The sequence below is a fragment of the Priapulus caudatus genome, unplaced genomic scaffold (genome assembly GCF_000485595.1).
Source record: "Priapulus caudatus unplaced genomic scaffold, Priapulus_caudatus-5.0.1 Scaffold4, whole genome shotgun sequence".
Taxonomy (NCBI): domain Eukaryota; kingdom Metazoa; phylum Priapulida; class Priapulimorpha; order Priapulimorphida; family Priapulidae; genus Priapulus; species Priapulus caudatus.
Window position 1 is genome coordinate 374421 of NW_014577065.1, and position 17992 is coordinate 392412.

General features: G+C 38.2%; 1 protein-coding gene across 2 annotated transcripts in view; it reads left to right on the top strand.

The window, feature by feature from the left end:
• Positions 1–399: 399 nt before the first annotated feature.
• LOC106821395 (WD repeat and FYVE domain-containing protein 3-like) overlaps positions 400–17992 on the top strand; it is a gene marked incomplete at its 5' end in the record, with an annotated part of 51777 nt that continues 34184 nt past the window's right edge. For both annotated transcript variants that reach the window (XM_014826166.1, XM_014826174.1), the window contains 10 exon segments: positions 400–522; positions 752–872; positions 1640–1755; positions 8638–8799; positions 9338–9530; positions 9656–9842; positions 10475–10697; positions 11240–11386; positions 11748–11845; positions 12179–12348. In XM_014826166.1, coding sequence (XP_014681652.1) covers positions 400–522; positions 752–872; positions 1640–1755; positions 8638–8799; positions 9338–9530; positions 9656–9842; positions 10475–10697; positions 11240–11386; positions 11748–11845; positions 12179–12348 — 1540 coding nt within the window.

Sequence of the window (17992 nt, forward strand, 5' to 3'; positions counted from 1 at the left end):
TTTTTATGGTCAAATTGCTGCATTATACTTCCTATTTTACTATATTGTTCGATGTGAACATACACTCATGACTCATACATAGCCCATAGCCTCAAATTTTAATAGTTGATTTATTAGCAAATAGAGCATGCGTCATTAATCAAAATGAGCAGTTTTAAAGAAAAATAAATCAACACTTGATAAAAATGGAAACATGAAAATTTTTAGTGTATCATAATTCGTATAAATATTAATCAGTTTTGTGTAGCTGCAATTAGCCATCCAAGATTCACAAATCCTTAATGTCTATAGTAAATAAAGATGGTTTGCCTGCTAATGTAGTTTCTGATGTTGGCAGTGCATGTGGGAATCCTGTGTTTCATGGTATTCATGTGAATGTGTTTTACCCTGTATTTACAGGACAATGCTCTTGGGTTGATGCACCTCCGCAAACTGTTCATGGAGTTTTGCCACCCAAAGCAGAGCATGTCACCTGCAGAGCAAGAAGACAAGCTTTATAACATGTTGCCTTTGTTTTGTAAGGTATATAAATTTACATGTACTTTGTTATATTATTCTTTTCAGAGTATGTGCAAGTGAAAATAAAATAATTATACTTTGATAAGATAAGTGAAAGTGATTTCCACATTATTATTCATTATATTGAATGTATTAATAGTAGTGATATATGTTTATCAGATCTATTATAGTATTGAAAAGTATTGATGTACTAAAAATGCTATATCTGAAGTTCAAACTGTGTGAATTTTAGGTCTTTGGTAGCAGCCCTTCAAGTGAGATGGAGAAGTTTGGAGATATCCTTCAGTTTTGTAGCTATGTCTCTAAGCTAATGGTAACAGAAGTCAGAAGAAGGGCATCAAATCAATCTACTGGTGAGCAGATTAATCATTTGGAATACTACTAGTCAAAGCTGTAAGTTATCATAATACAGTTATGAACCTGTTTCTAAATACTGTTTTAGTAATTTTAATGCACATTAGTTTTGTGTCTGCAGTTATTATATATAATCTACTATTTCGTATTTCGTAAGCAATGATGTGATAAATGTTTAATATCAAATTTTACATGATGAATAAGTTCATTACCAGTGTCTACTCAAAAAGAGCATTGCACATGAAAAATGATTGAAACTCAGTGCATATGCAAAACAAAATATTAGATGTTAAAGGTTACATCTTTAAAAATCTGACAGGTAGGTGGATTTTTAATATTTTTAATATTTTTGTTTTATTTGTTTGACTTTACCGTGCTCGACTTTCATTTGCCTTTTAATCTCGTGTGTATCATACCGATCACACTTCTGAGAGCAATCTGTTCTTGCACAATCTGTAGGATGATTGTTGCAAGTCTAGCTACAGTACAAGCCAGATACTACGGCTGCAGCATTATGGTCATGCTTTCCCAACACCGGGCATAATGCTGCAGTAATAATTTGAAGCAGCAATTCCTCTATAGTGCATAAATTTGCATTCTCAGCAGAATGCACATGCATCCGCCCAGGTGAAATGCTTCCAGCGCACATTACTGTAATGTCTTGTGGTGTTTCAGTATCGCATGTCACATGGATGCAGCTGTGAGTGCAGTCAATAAGTTTTTATGGTAGATATTTAGTGTTTATCTTCGGAATTTATGTTTACAGAGGCAGCCAGTCAAGCGATCGTGAAATTCCTTGAGATTGAGAATACAGAGGAGGCAAGTAATGGATGGATGCTGTTAACCACACTCAACCTTCTCGCAGCTGGTAATCATAGTATGGTAAGTAGGTAGCCGGAATGTAGCATAACTGCTTTATGCTTCAGTGTGTGCAGCCTGATCTTAATTCAATGACGTACGTTTCAGTCTGTATCTCCGGATTGCGGGTGTCTACGAGGAAATGATTTCGTACGATGATGGGCGAATGTACTGTGTCCGATTTGAGCTCAAGTTGGATGAGTTACGCGTAGTAAATCGAAGGTATTATAAGGCTAGTAAATGACGAATTTCCCTTGTTTATTGAAGTCACACTCCTTCCCTTTATCTACTCCTGATCATATGCACTTATCTGTATTATGTTAGATCCACGTGTATAAGGTGTAGATGTAGGACAGGTTTGCATCAGATTATGCAAAATTGGGATTAAAATTCACATTTAAATAGGAATGGGATTAAATAGTTATTTACCTTATTTTCAAAATTTGACTGTATATTTATTTTTCACTAATTACACTTTCTTGTGTGAAAAATGTGCAAAAAGGGTAATTATACACAAAATCAATCAGTTATTAGATAAATACATGAATAGAAAAGACATAAATACCCAGATAATACACTGTGTATGTGCTTATATTTATAATATAGGCCTCCACAATTTTGCATTTTGGCTGCATGCTTTAGCAACCCAGTTGCTTATCTAAGTCTCATATTCTGGCCACCAAGCACATACCCCGTGTAATAACATAGGCAACCAGCTATTTACCTTGAAAATAAAAAAAATAAAATATATTAGGTTGTTAATGTCAGATGTGGTAGCAGTTTGTATGAGGTTGAGTGGTGGTAAAGCAATCCGTGCGCTGTTTACATAGCAATTATTACATTACTTGCCATCGATTATAAGACCATTGAATCGCTTTAGGCAGAGTAAATTGTCTAGCCGTGGCAGTCATATAAATTTAAATTTTTCCATCAATGTTTTAGCTAGGTTTTAAATTTGGGTGACAAATGTGCTGTAAATTATGAGCCATTTTGTCTGGTATCCATGATCCAAGGGGTGGTGCGAGAAAGGTGGGTGGGGAACTGCATAGTATTGGGATTCTTCTTTAAAATCTAATGCTATTAGGTAATCAGATCACATTTAGAAAGATAATTGCACTGAAGCTATGGATGGGGTGGGCATTTGACTTATTATAGTTTACACATACACTGTTTCAGGTGAATACACAGTGCTTCTGCCAGGTTAGCATAGGGTATCGTCTAAATCTCCGTAAACTGTTGATTTAATGCACAGTATTTTAAATCCGCTGTTTCTGCCAGACCTCAGTCTGTAGCCTGCAGTCGACAAGTTGTGTTGCACAACTTTGTCAGTAAATGCGCTAGTAGTGGTGTCACCTTCATTATTAGCAAGGGTATAGCCGTCAGCTTTGAAACGTTTTTTCTAGTAAATATAGTAATATTGAACAATGAAATTATTTATGTAGCATAATTTAAACCTATTCTAACTGAGAATATGCAAGGAACCTTAGGTCATGTGTCCCTTTAAAATTGTATATGATAACTTATTATTATGGTCAAACTAAAGTTGAGCTGCTAAACTGAAAAGTATTCCATTTATATGAATATTGCTTAAATGAATCAAATAAAATTAGCATTCTTCTTTAAGTATTCACGGATTAGGTCCATTCATTTTCACTGTTCATTTAAGACCATTCATAAATCAAAAAGGGAACTGATCGGCAATCTGATAATGAATTCTTTTATGCGAGTTTAGGCAATTCAGCTATGTGATAGAATAATATTGGTTGATTTTTTGTTTACATCCATTTGCCTCGATTAAAGACCTTAAGTAGTTTATGGTCTAGGTTGATGTTCTGCAGTTGCTCTAATCAATGCTGCTGTCAGTGTCAGGTTAAAGGATTTCTGATTTATGTGCTTACGATCTATCAAAATTAGCAAATCATAATAATTTACATGATGAAGATGATAAATTTGAAGTTGACTTTATACATTTTAATCCTGATACATGCACGAATCATCATATTTAGTAACTACAATAAAAAGATAAATGTGAACATTTTGTGATATTTGCACATTTCGAAATTGTTTTGTGATTTATCAGTCCTAGGTCAAATCGCTAATCGATTCACTATATTTTCAAATGGGACAATGGTGCACACATTGTAATCAAAGAAATGTTGATAGCCATCGATTTTTTTGTGCTACATAATTTAATGATACATTGGAATTTACTAATCAATTTGTAATTTATTAAATGTTTCTGGGTGGTTATGAAACCTGTATTTGCAGCACCTTTGTAAATGATTGAATGTGCACATCTACGTGCATACATTTTTGAACAGCACGTTTATTATACTTGATGGTTTTCTGTTATAAAAACATGGTTTTCCCCATTGGGCATTGTCATATGTGGTAGTTTGCATTGGGTTTTTATATAGTTTTGTTCCGCCTGATCCATCTATCTTAGCTATTTGACTGTTTGCTATATATATGATGTACATGAGGTAAGATACATATTCACTTTTCAATGTATTATCTGGTTATAAATCTTTTTCTATCCAGAGAGACCGGGTACAAGATGGCGTTGCACAAAAGATGCGTTGTTCCCCGACCGCCGAAAGCGGTTAAGCCGCGCACTTCCGCGGACTGGGCGCCACGGACCGCGGCGGTGTTGTATGTAGCATCTCGGCGCTACCCCGCCTATACGAATTCGCGCGCCGAAGGAAGGCGGCCCGCGCGAATGCGTATAGCGGGCAGCCTAAACATCGCGCAGTTTTCGGGACACGTCCATCGGCTCGGCGCTACATCGGCTTTGGAGGGGCCTTCCGATTATAGATTGACACGCGTTTGTACATCCTCGCCGTCGTACGTCACCTGCCGTATTTTCGTACCTTATCTGCGGTTCTCCCACTCTCTTTCTCTCTTTCTCGCTCCCCAGGTCTGTCTTCTCTCTTCTCTCTCTCTCGCTCGCTCCGCCGCCACGGTTAATAAGGTATCTATATACATGCATCAATGCTGCCGCCAGCCAGGCACACAAGCATGCGCTGCAGCGGTTTCAATAAAATGTAATGCTAAATAAATACAAAATCTATTTACTACGAAAGTCACCGCGCGCGCCAAAAACTCCCCGACCAGCCGTTTGTTGATATAGCATTTCGACCCGTGCCCGCCGCCACTGTGAGCGCGGGGAGGAGGGAAGCGGAATGTCGCCACTCCGCCGTCTTCGTAAAAACATGTGCATATATATATTTGTGTGTCAGTGTGGCGCGTATTGTAGGATTAGCTACGTGTAAAAACTGCCACGGCCACGCCAGCACGTGCTCGCACGACGGTGCCGTCGGCCACGGGCAGCGCGCGGGTCAAAGATGGTTGATAAAAACCTCGCACGTACGGAGCCAGGCGCTTTTGGAGATAGCTCTAGACCGCCGCCAGGCCCACGTGGAGCGCCGTACACGTCTTCGTTAAAACCTCTGCTGATAGACGTAACGCTATACTCGGCAGAAGCGCGACGTCATCGCCGGTAGCGGCCAATGAGCGACGCGCGTCATTGCTGATTGACAGCAATTTTTGGAGTTTCTTGTAGGAGCCACTACGTCTTAGCCACTGAGGCGCGCCACCCCAAAAAAAGTATTAGGGGCCGTTGGGGATGCCTCAAGCCGTCCATCCCAAATGTCGGTTGGATTGCGCCCCAGTTTTCGCGCGGAGTGCGTTTTCAGACCCTTGTCTAAGTATCTGTCTAGGGCGATAAAAAGGGGCGGCGTATTCACGTTGGGCGCGGCAAGCCGCAAGCGTCTGAGACAGCTGATACTCAAAATTTTTGATGCGAAATGTTTCAGATATAGCAAGATGAATATCATGAAAAATGTGATGGCTCAGGCCCGGCGCCAGTTTTATGAGCCTACCCTCACAAGCTCAGGTAAGAGTATGTCCTGTAGATGTGCCAATATCCATCTACCTTGTAGATCTTCTCACCATATAAAAACATACCAGGGGTAGAAATTAACTTTTGAACACGGGCGTCCAACGGACTCCTACCCTCAAAAAGAGGGAGTCCGCAGCCAAAATAGAGGGAGTCCGCAGTCTGAAGTTTCAAAATTAAAGATATTAACAATAACGCATGTGCTTATTTTAAGATCCATTCGCGGTTGCACGTTTGCCAAATTTTCTTTGGACTTTTACATGAAAAAATACGGTAATTCTGGAGCCGTGCTCTGAACAAACTAGTTAGAATGGCGCAGAATTTTCAGGGAGTGCATATGTCAAATCAGGGAGTTCGACACGTAAATCAGGGAGTATTTGACTCCGACTCCCGTTAATTTCGCCACCCTGACATACCTAGTCCTTGTGGTGATGATGATATTTTTATTTTTTTTAAACTTTTTGAAACGCTGAGTCACTCTTTTCGTAAACGGTGATGGTGATATACCGGCGCAATTATTATGTTGACTAACTGAAACTGCAACACTCAATGATTGCCAGTTTATATTTGTTGTGTCATTTCGACTGACAGAACAGCAAACAAAGTTGGTATTGTACGATTGTTGTGTCACCATCGTGTGACAGTCATAGTAGTCAACACACAGAAGTTTTCAGTCACACGACGTGTGGAGTGGCAGTTGGGCAAGCTAAAATGACATTTGTGATAAAATTGTGTTTAGATACATGCTGCAAAATTACTTTCCTTGAACAAAGGGCTTGGCATCTTAGCTCTTAAAGTCGATTACGTCACCGTAAATACTAAATAAAAATAAAAATTCTACTGTTTCACAAAATCGAAGTAATTCTGTTCACTTTTTATGGTCAAATTGCTGCATTATACTTCCTATTTTACTATATTGTTCGATGTGAACATACACTCATGACTCATACATAGCCCATAGCCTCAAATTTTAATAGTTGATTTATTAGCAAATAGAGCATGCCGTCATTAATCAAAATGAGCAGTTTTAAAGAAAAATAAATCAACACTTGATAAAAATGGGAAACATGAAAATTTTTAATGTGTATCATAATTCTCTGATAAATAGTTAATCAGTTTTGTGTAGCTGCAATTAGCCATCCAAGATTCACAAATCCTTAATGTCTATATAATAAAGATGGTTTGCCTGCTAATTAGTTTCTGATGCAGTGCATGTGGGAATCCGTGTGTTCATGGTATTCATGTGAATGTGTTTTACCCTGTATTACAGGACAATGCTCTTGCGTTGATGCACCTCCGCAAACTTGTTCATGGAGTTTTGCCAGCCCAAAGCAGAGCATGGCACCTGCAGAGCAAGAAGACAAGCTTATAAACATGTTGCCTTGTTTTGTAAGGTTATTAAATTTACATGTACTTTGTTCTATTATTCTTTTCAGAGGATGTGCAAGTGAAAATAAAAATAATTATACTTTGAATAAGATAAGTGAAAGTGATATTCACAATTATTTTCATTATATTGAATTGTATTAATAGTAGTGATTATGCTTTATCAGATCTATTATAGTATTGAAAAGTATTGATGTACTAAAAATGCTATATCTGAAGTTCAAACTGTCGTGAATTTTAGGCTTTGGTAGCAGCCCTTCAAGTGACGATGGAGAAGTTGGAGAATTCGCTTCAGTTTGTAGTCTACTGTCTCTAAGTAATGGTAAGCTAGAGAGTCAAGAAGAAGGGCGATCAGAATCAAATCTACTGGTGAGCAGCATTAATGCTTTTGGAATCATACAGTAGCTGTAAGTTATCATAATAAGTTATGAATCCACGTTTAATACCTGTTTTAGTAAGTTTTAATGCACATTAGTTTGTGTCTGGTTATCATACTGTTAATCTACCGATTGGTCGGATTTCGTAAGCTAATATGTGATAAATATTTACATGATGAATAAGTTCTTACCAGGTCTAGCTCAAAAGAGCATATGCACCATGAAAAAAATGCATTGAACTCAGTTCGCAATGCAAAACAAATATTTAGATGTTAAGGTCTACATCTCTTTAAAAATCTAGACAGGTAGCTGTGGATTTAATATTTTTTAATATTTTGTTTTATTGTGTTTGACGTTTACCACGTGCGTCGACTTTATTTGCCCTTTAATCTCGTGTGTATGCATACCGATCACCAGCTCTAGAGAAGCCATCTGTTCTTGCCACAATCTCGTAGGATGATTGTTGCAAGTCTAGCTACTAGTACAAGCCAGCATACTATCGGCTGCAGCATTAATGCCAGTCATGCTTTCCCACCCACGGCATAATGGCTGACTAGTAATAATTTAGAAGCCAGCAATTCTCATATAGGCATAAATTTGCATTCTCAGCCAGAAGTGCACATGCCTTCGCCCCAGCGTGAAAATGCTTCCAGCGCACATTACTGTAATGTATTGTGATATGTTTCAGTACTCGCATGCTCCCATGGATGCAGCTGTGAGTGCAGTCAATTAAGTTTTTATGGTAGATATTTTAGTGGTTATCTTTCGGAATTTATGTTTACAGAGCAGCCAGTCAAGCGATCAGCCTGAAATCTTGAGATTGAGATACAGAGGAGCCAAGTAATGGCATGGATGCCCTTGTTAACCACTCAACTTCTCGCCAGCTGGTAATCATAAGTATGGGTAAAGTAGGTAGCCGGCAATGTAGGCATACTGCTTTATGCTTACAGTGTGTGCAGCCTGATCTTATTCCATTGCCAAACTCTTAGAAATATATTGTTTATTACAATACAAAATGAATTGTAATTAATCTAAGATAAAAAATATATGTGATTTAATTAAAAAAAAAAAAATTTTGTATTTATTTAAAGTTATTAATTATTTAAATTAATTAAATTAGAATAATTTTTTTACATACAAGTCTACATATACTAACATAATTATATTGTATAGCATATAAGTTATAACTGTTGAACCTATAGTATTCAGTACGTGAGAATTTATTATCTTTCTACTGATTTTCAGGTTGAAGTGATGGTTTCTGTCTCAGTTCCTTCTACACTAGTCAAGTGTCTCTACCTGTTCTTCGATCTCCCATCTGTAGTTGAGGAGCAGAAAGGCGAGGCACCAGATTCAGATTTCACACCAACAGAGAGAAGAATTCTCCTCCAGAAAGTTTTCTCACAGGTTAACATTACAACCAATAGTTACTAACATCTTGGTAGAGTGCATATTTAGCAATTGGATAAACTTATAAGACAGGAACTATGACACTAGCATGTATGTTCACTGTTTTCTGTATGGCTCAGTAGCATCGCAAATCTAAGCAGCTTTATTTCATTACAGAATGGAAGGAAATGGAAGTTAATGGCATTGCATCAAAGGGCAATTTTTTTGAGGACTTTGAGGACATGTTTTGCTTTAACAATAACTAGAATTTTCACGATATAATTGAGAAACCGTGAAATGCACTTGCATAACGACATATGAAGAGCAAACTTTTAATGACCTTTTTTACCCTCAGGCATCAATCATGTTAAACATTTATGTCTTGTTCAGGATAAAATAGAAAAGATATGAATTGTTTACTTTTGGAGTTTTAGTAGAAATTAAAGCTTTAGTAGAAACACACACACGCTTTTTCCAAATCCCACCCTAGCATTTAGCTGCTGCTATAAAAGTGTGAGTAAAATGTTGAAATGAGTACATGTTTAAAATGATGCAGGTTATGGTGCGCTTGTGCAGTCATGAACCTCCGTGTGAAGAGTTGGCACGGAAGGACGATCTTACACTGCTGTTCAGTGCAATAACCAGCTGGTGTCCACCTCACAACAGACCATGGAGGCAGGCTGCAGCAGAGGTTCTCATGACACTATCCAGGCATGGCCTGACCCCGATGCTTGTTCAGTACATACATAGTGAGTATAAAGTTTAGTGCTGAGTATTGATCGAGTCACGTTATAAACATAACATACGTGCAAGGTTACTCCAGTGTATGGTGGCACGTGAATTTTAAATTTATGGTATTACTCTCCCTTTTCAGGCAAGGGATGCATGGCAATGTGTGTGGATAACATGCAGCGCACACAGGACCTTTCACCACTCGAGATAGTGGAGATGTTTGTCTCGGTATTCTGCTTCTTAAAAGACTCAAGTGAAGTGTCACAGACTCTGATGGATGATTTCAGGCAGTGCCAGGGCTACATTTTTCTTTCGGAGTTTTTGCTGAGGTAGTTACTGCAACAAAACCTTAGAACCTCCTAGAAGACTGATACCAACTCATTCTGTGATCAGGCGCATGTCATTTTGGTCCCGAACCCTGCTCACCAATAATTAATGGGGTGTGCTCATGATGTCTCAACCGTCAGCTTATGTACGGCATGTCTAAGTTACATTTAGCAGAGTGAGCAAACAAGTTACCTAGACACACATGAACATTTACAAATTACTAGTTTCTGCATCTCAGAGCACCTGGAAATATCAGGTCCTGTTCCATTAAGTTTGATTTTAGTTCTTCTTAACTGGTATTCAGAATAAGCTCACATAATCTGGTTAGTGGCTATTGTCCGTCTGCCCGCCCCTCTGTTTGTAGGGTGTTAATAATAGTGGTTATGGAATGTAGGGGTCAATTAAGAATGACATTGGTATAGTCAATAGGTGTGAAGAGATGGATTCCCCCCCCTAACACTACGATTAAGATCTCCATTGTACAGTTTCTGGAAGCTTTGTGAAATCGTCTATCGTAAAAAAAATATATTGAAGTTTTTAAAGAACAACTTTATTGTTATTATTGTAATCATTATATGTTAATGTCATGGTATATAGTTTGCTAGGTGATGTCTCACTGACTATGTATTCATAGGTTGGAACAGGACAGAAAGCAGGAAACTGCTGATGCTCTTCGCAATCTGGTGTTGTTGGTATCGTCACTGTCACTGTGTGGTTATGTGGAGCTGCGACCTACACAGGCTAGCACTGGATCTCTCTACCAGATGCCTGGCTTCTCATTGCCGCAGCCATCAGGGAATGGACTAAGTGTTCGAAATATACAAGCATTCCAAGTTCTGCAGTCTGTCTTTCTCAAAGTATGTACCTCACTTTTGTTTAGTTGAAAGTAAACAATGTCTTCCAACTTTTTGACTAGCAACCTTCTGTGCAGCGTAGTCTGCTGTTGACCATATATCTGATAATACATTTTGGGGGGTTTCTGTGGCTAGCCCTATATACATGTTTCAATGTATAGTCAACCACACGGAATGTTCTTTAAGGCATGCTTCTAACGTGTTCAAGTAAAATGCATATCTGTTAGTGTTGTAGTGCCCACTATCCACAAATACTTAAACACATACTGCCATATATTAAGTTAGCGTGGCACTCTAACCAAGAAAGCTATTACCATCTGTCACATTAACAGGTCTGTCCATATCTGTAACTTCATGGGCCAAACCTCTCACTTTTCTAGCTGTGTATCGATCATGCCTGTCAGTAGTGGTCCTCGTCGGCCTGGTTAAGGTAGAATTTAAGTTGGGGATTGAGAGGAGTAGGTTCATCAGTTTTGGTTTTAGTTAGTATGGGTGAGGCTAGTCTTATACTAATACACCTTTGATTTCTGCTTGTTGTGTTTCAGGCTCAGTCAACACCGTTGTGCTGTGCCATTCTTGATGCAATAAGCAGCGTCTACCACTCAGACAGTGTCAACTACTTTATTCTGGAGCCACAGCACACACTCTCACAATTCGTAGAGAAGATTCACTTGAAAGCTGCAGAAGTACAGGTAATTCTTTGGTAACCTCAGCATGATCATGGATAGTTATGCTTAGTTGTATTATGTTCGTGACGTGGCAGAAATCATTATGCCATAATGTCAGTCGGTTCAACTAAACAGCATGTCTCGTGATAAAAACATCCAATTTGACTTGCTGGGAGCGTTAATAGTAAACCTTGTATTGACAGCCTGTAGACAGGTAGAGTACAATAATGTTACGTGAGATCTGTGGAATTTCGTTGTAGCATGACCATGCAGCATTGTCTTGAAAGCTTGCATTTAAAGTTAATGACACTAAGTTTCTTAATTTATATTTTTATATTGGCATTGTGTATTGTTAATTCTTTCTTCTCATGGGAATCTATTGCAGGAAAAGTTCTTTGAGATGCTGGAATTCATCGTCTTTAATCTGAATTTTGTTCCCTGTAAAGAACTCATTAGTCTCAGCATACTTATCAAAACTCAGCAGTAAGTACAATCTGATATACCTGAGTTTATGGTGCGAGTTTCATCAGTTTGTACTGAAATAGATATTGAGTAGAAGCCCGGGATCAGCTCATACAGTCATACCTCATTTATTATATATGAAATAATTTCTGGGGCAATAGAGCCAAAGTTTGATTGCCGAGTTAATTATGAAATCAAATATTGCTTTGACTTGGTAATCTGACTTCTCGTTATTACTATTACTGTCTATTGTACTTGTGTTCAGGCCCATGCAGGAGTCTGGTCGTATTTATGTATAGTCATTTTAACAGTTGTTAGGTTACTCACTATCAGGTTTTTACATTACTTTTCAAGGTCAGCCAAATGCAGTATTCTGTGCATGAGAACACTGCTGAAGGTGCTTCGCCACAATAGTATTTTCAAAGACGTTTACCGTGAAGTAGGACTGCTGGAGGTCATGGTCACCTGCTTGCATCGCTACGCATCTTTGCTCAAAGAACAGAACAATGAAGGTGACTCGAGAGGTAATCCACCCATATTAAATATGTTTGACATGTTTGTCTTTGCTGATTTGGCAGTGTATAGATAATGTTTGTTTTTTCCCGCGAGGTCCAACTACTGAACTATATTTATGTTAGGAATTGTGATGTATATGCTATTCAGTACATTATAGTTTCTTGTATAAATTCAGTGATATTAGCTTATAATAATCTTATACTATATCATACAATGTATTAGTTGGACGTCACACATTTCATTAGGATATTTTATTAGTTGACTGCTTAGTTATCTATGTAATTGACAGATGGCCTCAAGCCGTCCATCCCGAAATGTCGGTTGGATTGCGCCCAGTTTTCGCGGAGTGCGTTTTCAGACCCTTGTCTAAGGTATCTGTCTAAGGGGATAAAAAGGGGGCGGCGTATTCACGTTGGGGCGCGGCTTCGCCGCGAGCTGTGCGCTGGGCGCAAAAACCGGGGCCGCAAGTCCGTCTAGAGACAGCTGATACTCAAAATTTTTGATGGAAATGTTTCAGATATAGCAAGATGAATATCATGAAAAAGTTGATGGCTCAGGCCCGGCCAGTTTATGAGCCTACCCCTCAACAAGCTCAGGTAAGAGTATGTCCTGTAGATGTGCAATATCCATCTACTTGTAGATCTTCATCACCATATATAAAAAAACATACCAGGGGTAGAAATTAACTTTTGAACACGGGCGTCCAACGGACTCCTTACCCTCAAAAAGAGGGAGTCCGCAGCAAAATGAGGGAGTCCGCAGTCTGAAGTTCAAAATTAAAGATATTAACAATAACGCATGTGCTTATTTTTAAGATCCATGCGGTTGCACGTTTGCCAAATTTTCTTTGGACTTTTACTGAAAAAATACGGTAATTCTGCGAGCCGTGCTCTGGAACAAACTAGTTAGAATGGCAGAATTTTCAGGGAGTGCATATGTCAAATCAGGGAGTTCGACAGTAAATCAGGGAGTATTTGACTCTGGACTCCCGTTAATTTCGCACCCTGACATACCTAGTCCTTGTGGTGATGATGATATTTTTTATGTTTTAAACTTTTTGAAACGCTGAGGTCACTCTTTTCGTAAAGGTGATGGTGATCACGGCGCAATTTTATGTTGACTAACTGAAACGCAACACTCAATGATTGCAGTTTATTTTGTTGTGTCATTTCGACTGACAGAACAGCAAACAAGTTGGTATTGTACGATTGGTTGTGTCACCATCGTGTGACAGTCATAGTAGTCAACACACAGAAGGTTTTCAGTCACACGAGTGTGGAGTGGCAGTTGGGCAAGCTAAAATGAATTTGTGATAAAATTGTGTTTAGATACATGTGCAAAATTACTTTCCTTGAAACAAAGGTGTTGCATCTTAGCTCTTAAAGTGATTACGTCACCGTAAATACTAAATAAAAATAAAAATTCTACTTGGTTTTCACAAAATCGAAGGTAATTCTGTTCATTTTTATGTGCAAATTGCTGGGCATTATAGCTTCCTATTTTACTATAAAATTGTTCGATGTGAACGATAAACTACTACATGACTCATAATAGCGCCATAGCCTCAAATTTTAATTAGTTGCAATTTTTAGCAAATAGAGCATGCGTCATTAACTCAAATGAGCAGTTTTAAAGAAAAATAAATCAACCACTTGAATAAAAAATGGGAAACATGAGAAATTTTTAGTAGTATCATAATTCGTATAAATATAATCAGTTTGTGTAGGGTGGCAATTAGCCATCCAAGATTCACAAATGCCTTAATGTCTATCGTAATAAAGATGGTTTTGCCTGCTAATGTATTTTTCTGATGCACGTGCATGTGGGAATCCTGTGTTTCATGGTATTCAAATGTGAATGTGTTTTACCCTGTTATTTACAGGACAATGGCTCTATTGGTTGATGCACCTCCGCAAAAACTGTTCATGGAGTTTTGCCACCAAGCAGACGCATGTTCACCCTGCAGAGCAAGAAGACAAGCTTTATAACATGTTGGGCCTCTTTGTTTTGTAAGGTATATAAATTTACATGTACTTTGTTTAATTATTCTTTTCAAGAGTATGTGCAAGTGAAGAATAAAATAATTATATCTTTTGATAAGATAAGTGAAAGTGATTTTCACATTATTAATTCATTATATTGAATGTATTAATAGTAGTGATATATGTTTATCAGATGCTATTATACGTATTGAAAAGTATTGATGTACTAAAAATGCTAATATTGAAGTTCAAAACTGTGTGAATTTTAGGTCTTTTGGTAGCAGCCCTTCAAGTGAGAATGGAGAAGTTTGGGATATCCTTCAGTTTTGTAGGCTATGTCTCTAAGGCTAATGGTAACAGAAGTCAGAAGAAGGGCATCAAAATCAATGGCTACTGTGAGCAGATTTAATCATTTGGAATACTACTAGTCAAAGCTGTATAGTTATCATAATACAGTTATGAACCTTAGTTCAAAATACTGTTTTAGTTAATTTTAATGCAGCATTTAGTTTGTGTCTTGGTTACATCTTTAAAAATCTGACAGGTAGGTGGATTTTTTAATATTTTTAATATTTTTGTTTTAATTTATTTTTTATTGTTTGACTTTACCGTGCTCGACTTTCATTTGCCTTTTAATCTCGTGTTATCATACCGATCACACTTCTTGAGAGCAAATCTGTTCTTGCACAATCTGTAGGATGTTGTTTGCAAGTCTTAGCTACGTAACAAGCCAGATACTACGGCTGCAGCATTATGGTCATGCTTTCCCAACCGGGCATACATGCTGCAGTAATAATTTGAAAGCAGCAATTCCTCTATAGTGGCATAAAATTTTGCATTCTCAGGCAGAATGCAGCATGCATCGCGCACCAGGTGAAATGCTTCCAGCGCACAATTAACTCGTAATGTCTTGTGGTGTTTCAAGTAAACGCAATGTCACATGGAGTTCGCACTGTGAGTGCAGTCCCAATAAGTTTTTATGGTAGATATTTTAGTGTTTTTCTTCGGAATTTATGTTTACAGAGGCAGCCAGTCAAGCGATCGTGAAATTCGCTTGAGATTGAGAATACAGAGGAGGCACAGTAAATGGATGGATGCCTGTTAAATCGGCACACCCAACCTTCTCGCAGCTGGTAACTCATAGTATGGTAAGTAGGTAGCCGGATATGTAAAGCATAAACTGCTTTAAATGCTTCAGTGTGTGCAGCCTGATCTTAATTCAATGCAAATCTTAGAAATATATTTTTATCTACAATACAAAAATGAATTGTAATTAATTAAATAAAAAATATATTTTGATTAATTAAAAAAAAAAAAAAATTTGTATTTATTTATTAAGTTAAATTATTTAAATTAATTAAATTAGAATAAATTTAATTTTACATACAAGTCTACATATAATTATATTGTATAGCATATAACTGTTGAACCTATAGTATTCAGTACGTGAGAATTTATTGATTCTTTCTACTGATTTTCAGGTTGAAGTGATGGTTTTCTGTCTCAGTTCCTTTAACAGCTAGTCAAGTGTCTCTACCTGTTCTTCGATTCCCCATCTGTAGTTGAGGAGCAAGAAAGGCGAGGCAACCAAGATTCAGATTTCACGACCAACAGAGAGAGAGAATTCTCCTCCAGAAAGTTTCTCACAGGTTAACAATTACAACCAATAGTTACTGAACATCTTTGGGTAGAGTGCATATTTAGGGCAAATTGGTATAAACTTATAAGGACAGGAACTATGATGCACTAAGCATGTATGTTCACTGTTTTTCTGTATGGCTCAGTAGCAATCGGCAAATTCTAAGCAAGCTTTATTTCATTAGGCAGAATGGAAGGAAATGGAAGTTAATGGGCATTGCATCAAAGGGCAATTTTTTTGAGGACTCGTTTTGGCCATTGAGGACATGTTTTGCTTTAAACAATAACTAGAATTTTCACGATATATATTGAGAAACCGTGAAATGCACTTGCGTAAGCGACATATGAAGAAGCGCAAACTTTTAATGACGCTTTTTTTACCGCCTCAGGCATCAAATCATGTTAAACATTATATGTCTTGTTCAAGGATAAAATAGAAAGATATGAATTGTTTAGCTTTTGGAGTTTTTAGTAGGAAATTAAAGCTTTAGTAAGAAACACACACACGCTTTTCCAAAAATCCCACCCTAAGCATTTAGCTGGCTGCTATAAAAGTTGAGTAAAATGTTGAAATGAGTACATGTTTAAAATGATGCAGGTTAATCGGTGCGCTTGGTGCCAGTCATGAGACCTCCGTTGAAGAAGTTGGCACGGAAAGGACGATCTTACCACTCTGTTCAGTGGCAATATAACGGCAGCTGGTGTCCACCTCACAACAAACCATGGAGGCAGGCTGGCAGCTAGAGGCTTCTCATGACACTATCCAGGCATGGCCTGACCCCCGATGCTTGTTCAGTACAGTCATAGTGAGTATAAAGTTTAGTGCTGATATTGATTCGAGTCACGTTATAAACATAACATGCGTGCAAGGTTATCCCAGTGTATGGTGGCGTGCGTGATTTAAATTTTATGGTATTACTCTACGCTTTTCAGGCAGGGATGGCATGCAATGGTGTGTGGATAACATGCAGCGCACACAAGGACCTTTCACCACTCGAGATAGTGGAGATGTTTGTCTGCGTAATTCTGCTTCTTAAAAGACTCGAGGAAGCGTGTCACAGACTCTGATGGATGATTTCAGGAAAGTGCCAGCTACATTTTTCTTTCGAGTTTTTGGCTGAGGTATTATGGGGCAACAAAACCTTAGAAGCTCCTAAGAAGAGCTGAATACCAACTCATTCTGTGATGCAGGCGCATGTCATTTTGGTCCGGAACCCGTGCTCACGGCAATCAATTAATGGGTGTGCTCATGATGTCTCAACCGTCAGCTTATGTATGCGCGAATGTCTAAGTTTACATTTAGCGAAGTGAGCAAACATAGTTACCTAGACACACATGAACATTTACCAAAATTACTAAGTGTTTCTGGCATCTCAGAGCACCTGGGAAATATCAGGTCGCTGTCCATTAAGTTTGATTTTAGTTGCTTCTTAACTGGTATTCAGTATGAGCTCCAGCATAATCTGTTAGTGTGCTATTGTCCGTCTGCCCTCGCCCCTCTGTTTGTAGGGTGTTAATAATAGTGGTTGATGGATGTAGGGGTCCAATTAAGAATGACAAATTGGGTATAGTCAATAGGTTGAAGAGATGGGATTCCCCCCCCCCCCGCTAACCCACTAACGATTAAGATCTCCATTGTACAGATTTCTGGAAGCTTTGTGAAATGTCTATCGTAAAAAAAATATATTTAAGTATTTTTAAAAGAACAACTTTAATTGTTATTTATTGTAAATCAGTTATATGTTAATGTCCATGGTATATAGTTTGCTAGGTGATGTCTCACTGAGATATGTATTCATAGGTTGAACAGGACAGAAAGCAGGAAACGTGCTGGATGCTCTGTCGCAATGCTGGTGTTGTTTTGGTATCGTCACTGTCATTGTGGTGGTTATGTAGAGCTGGCGACCTAAACGCGCAGGCTAGCACTGGATCTTCTCTAATCAGATGCCCTGGCTTCTCATTGGCCGCAGCCATCAGGGAATGGACTAAGTGTTCGAAATATACAAGCATTCCAAGTTCTGCAGTCTGTCGG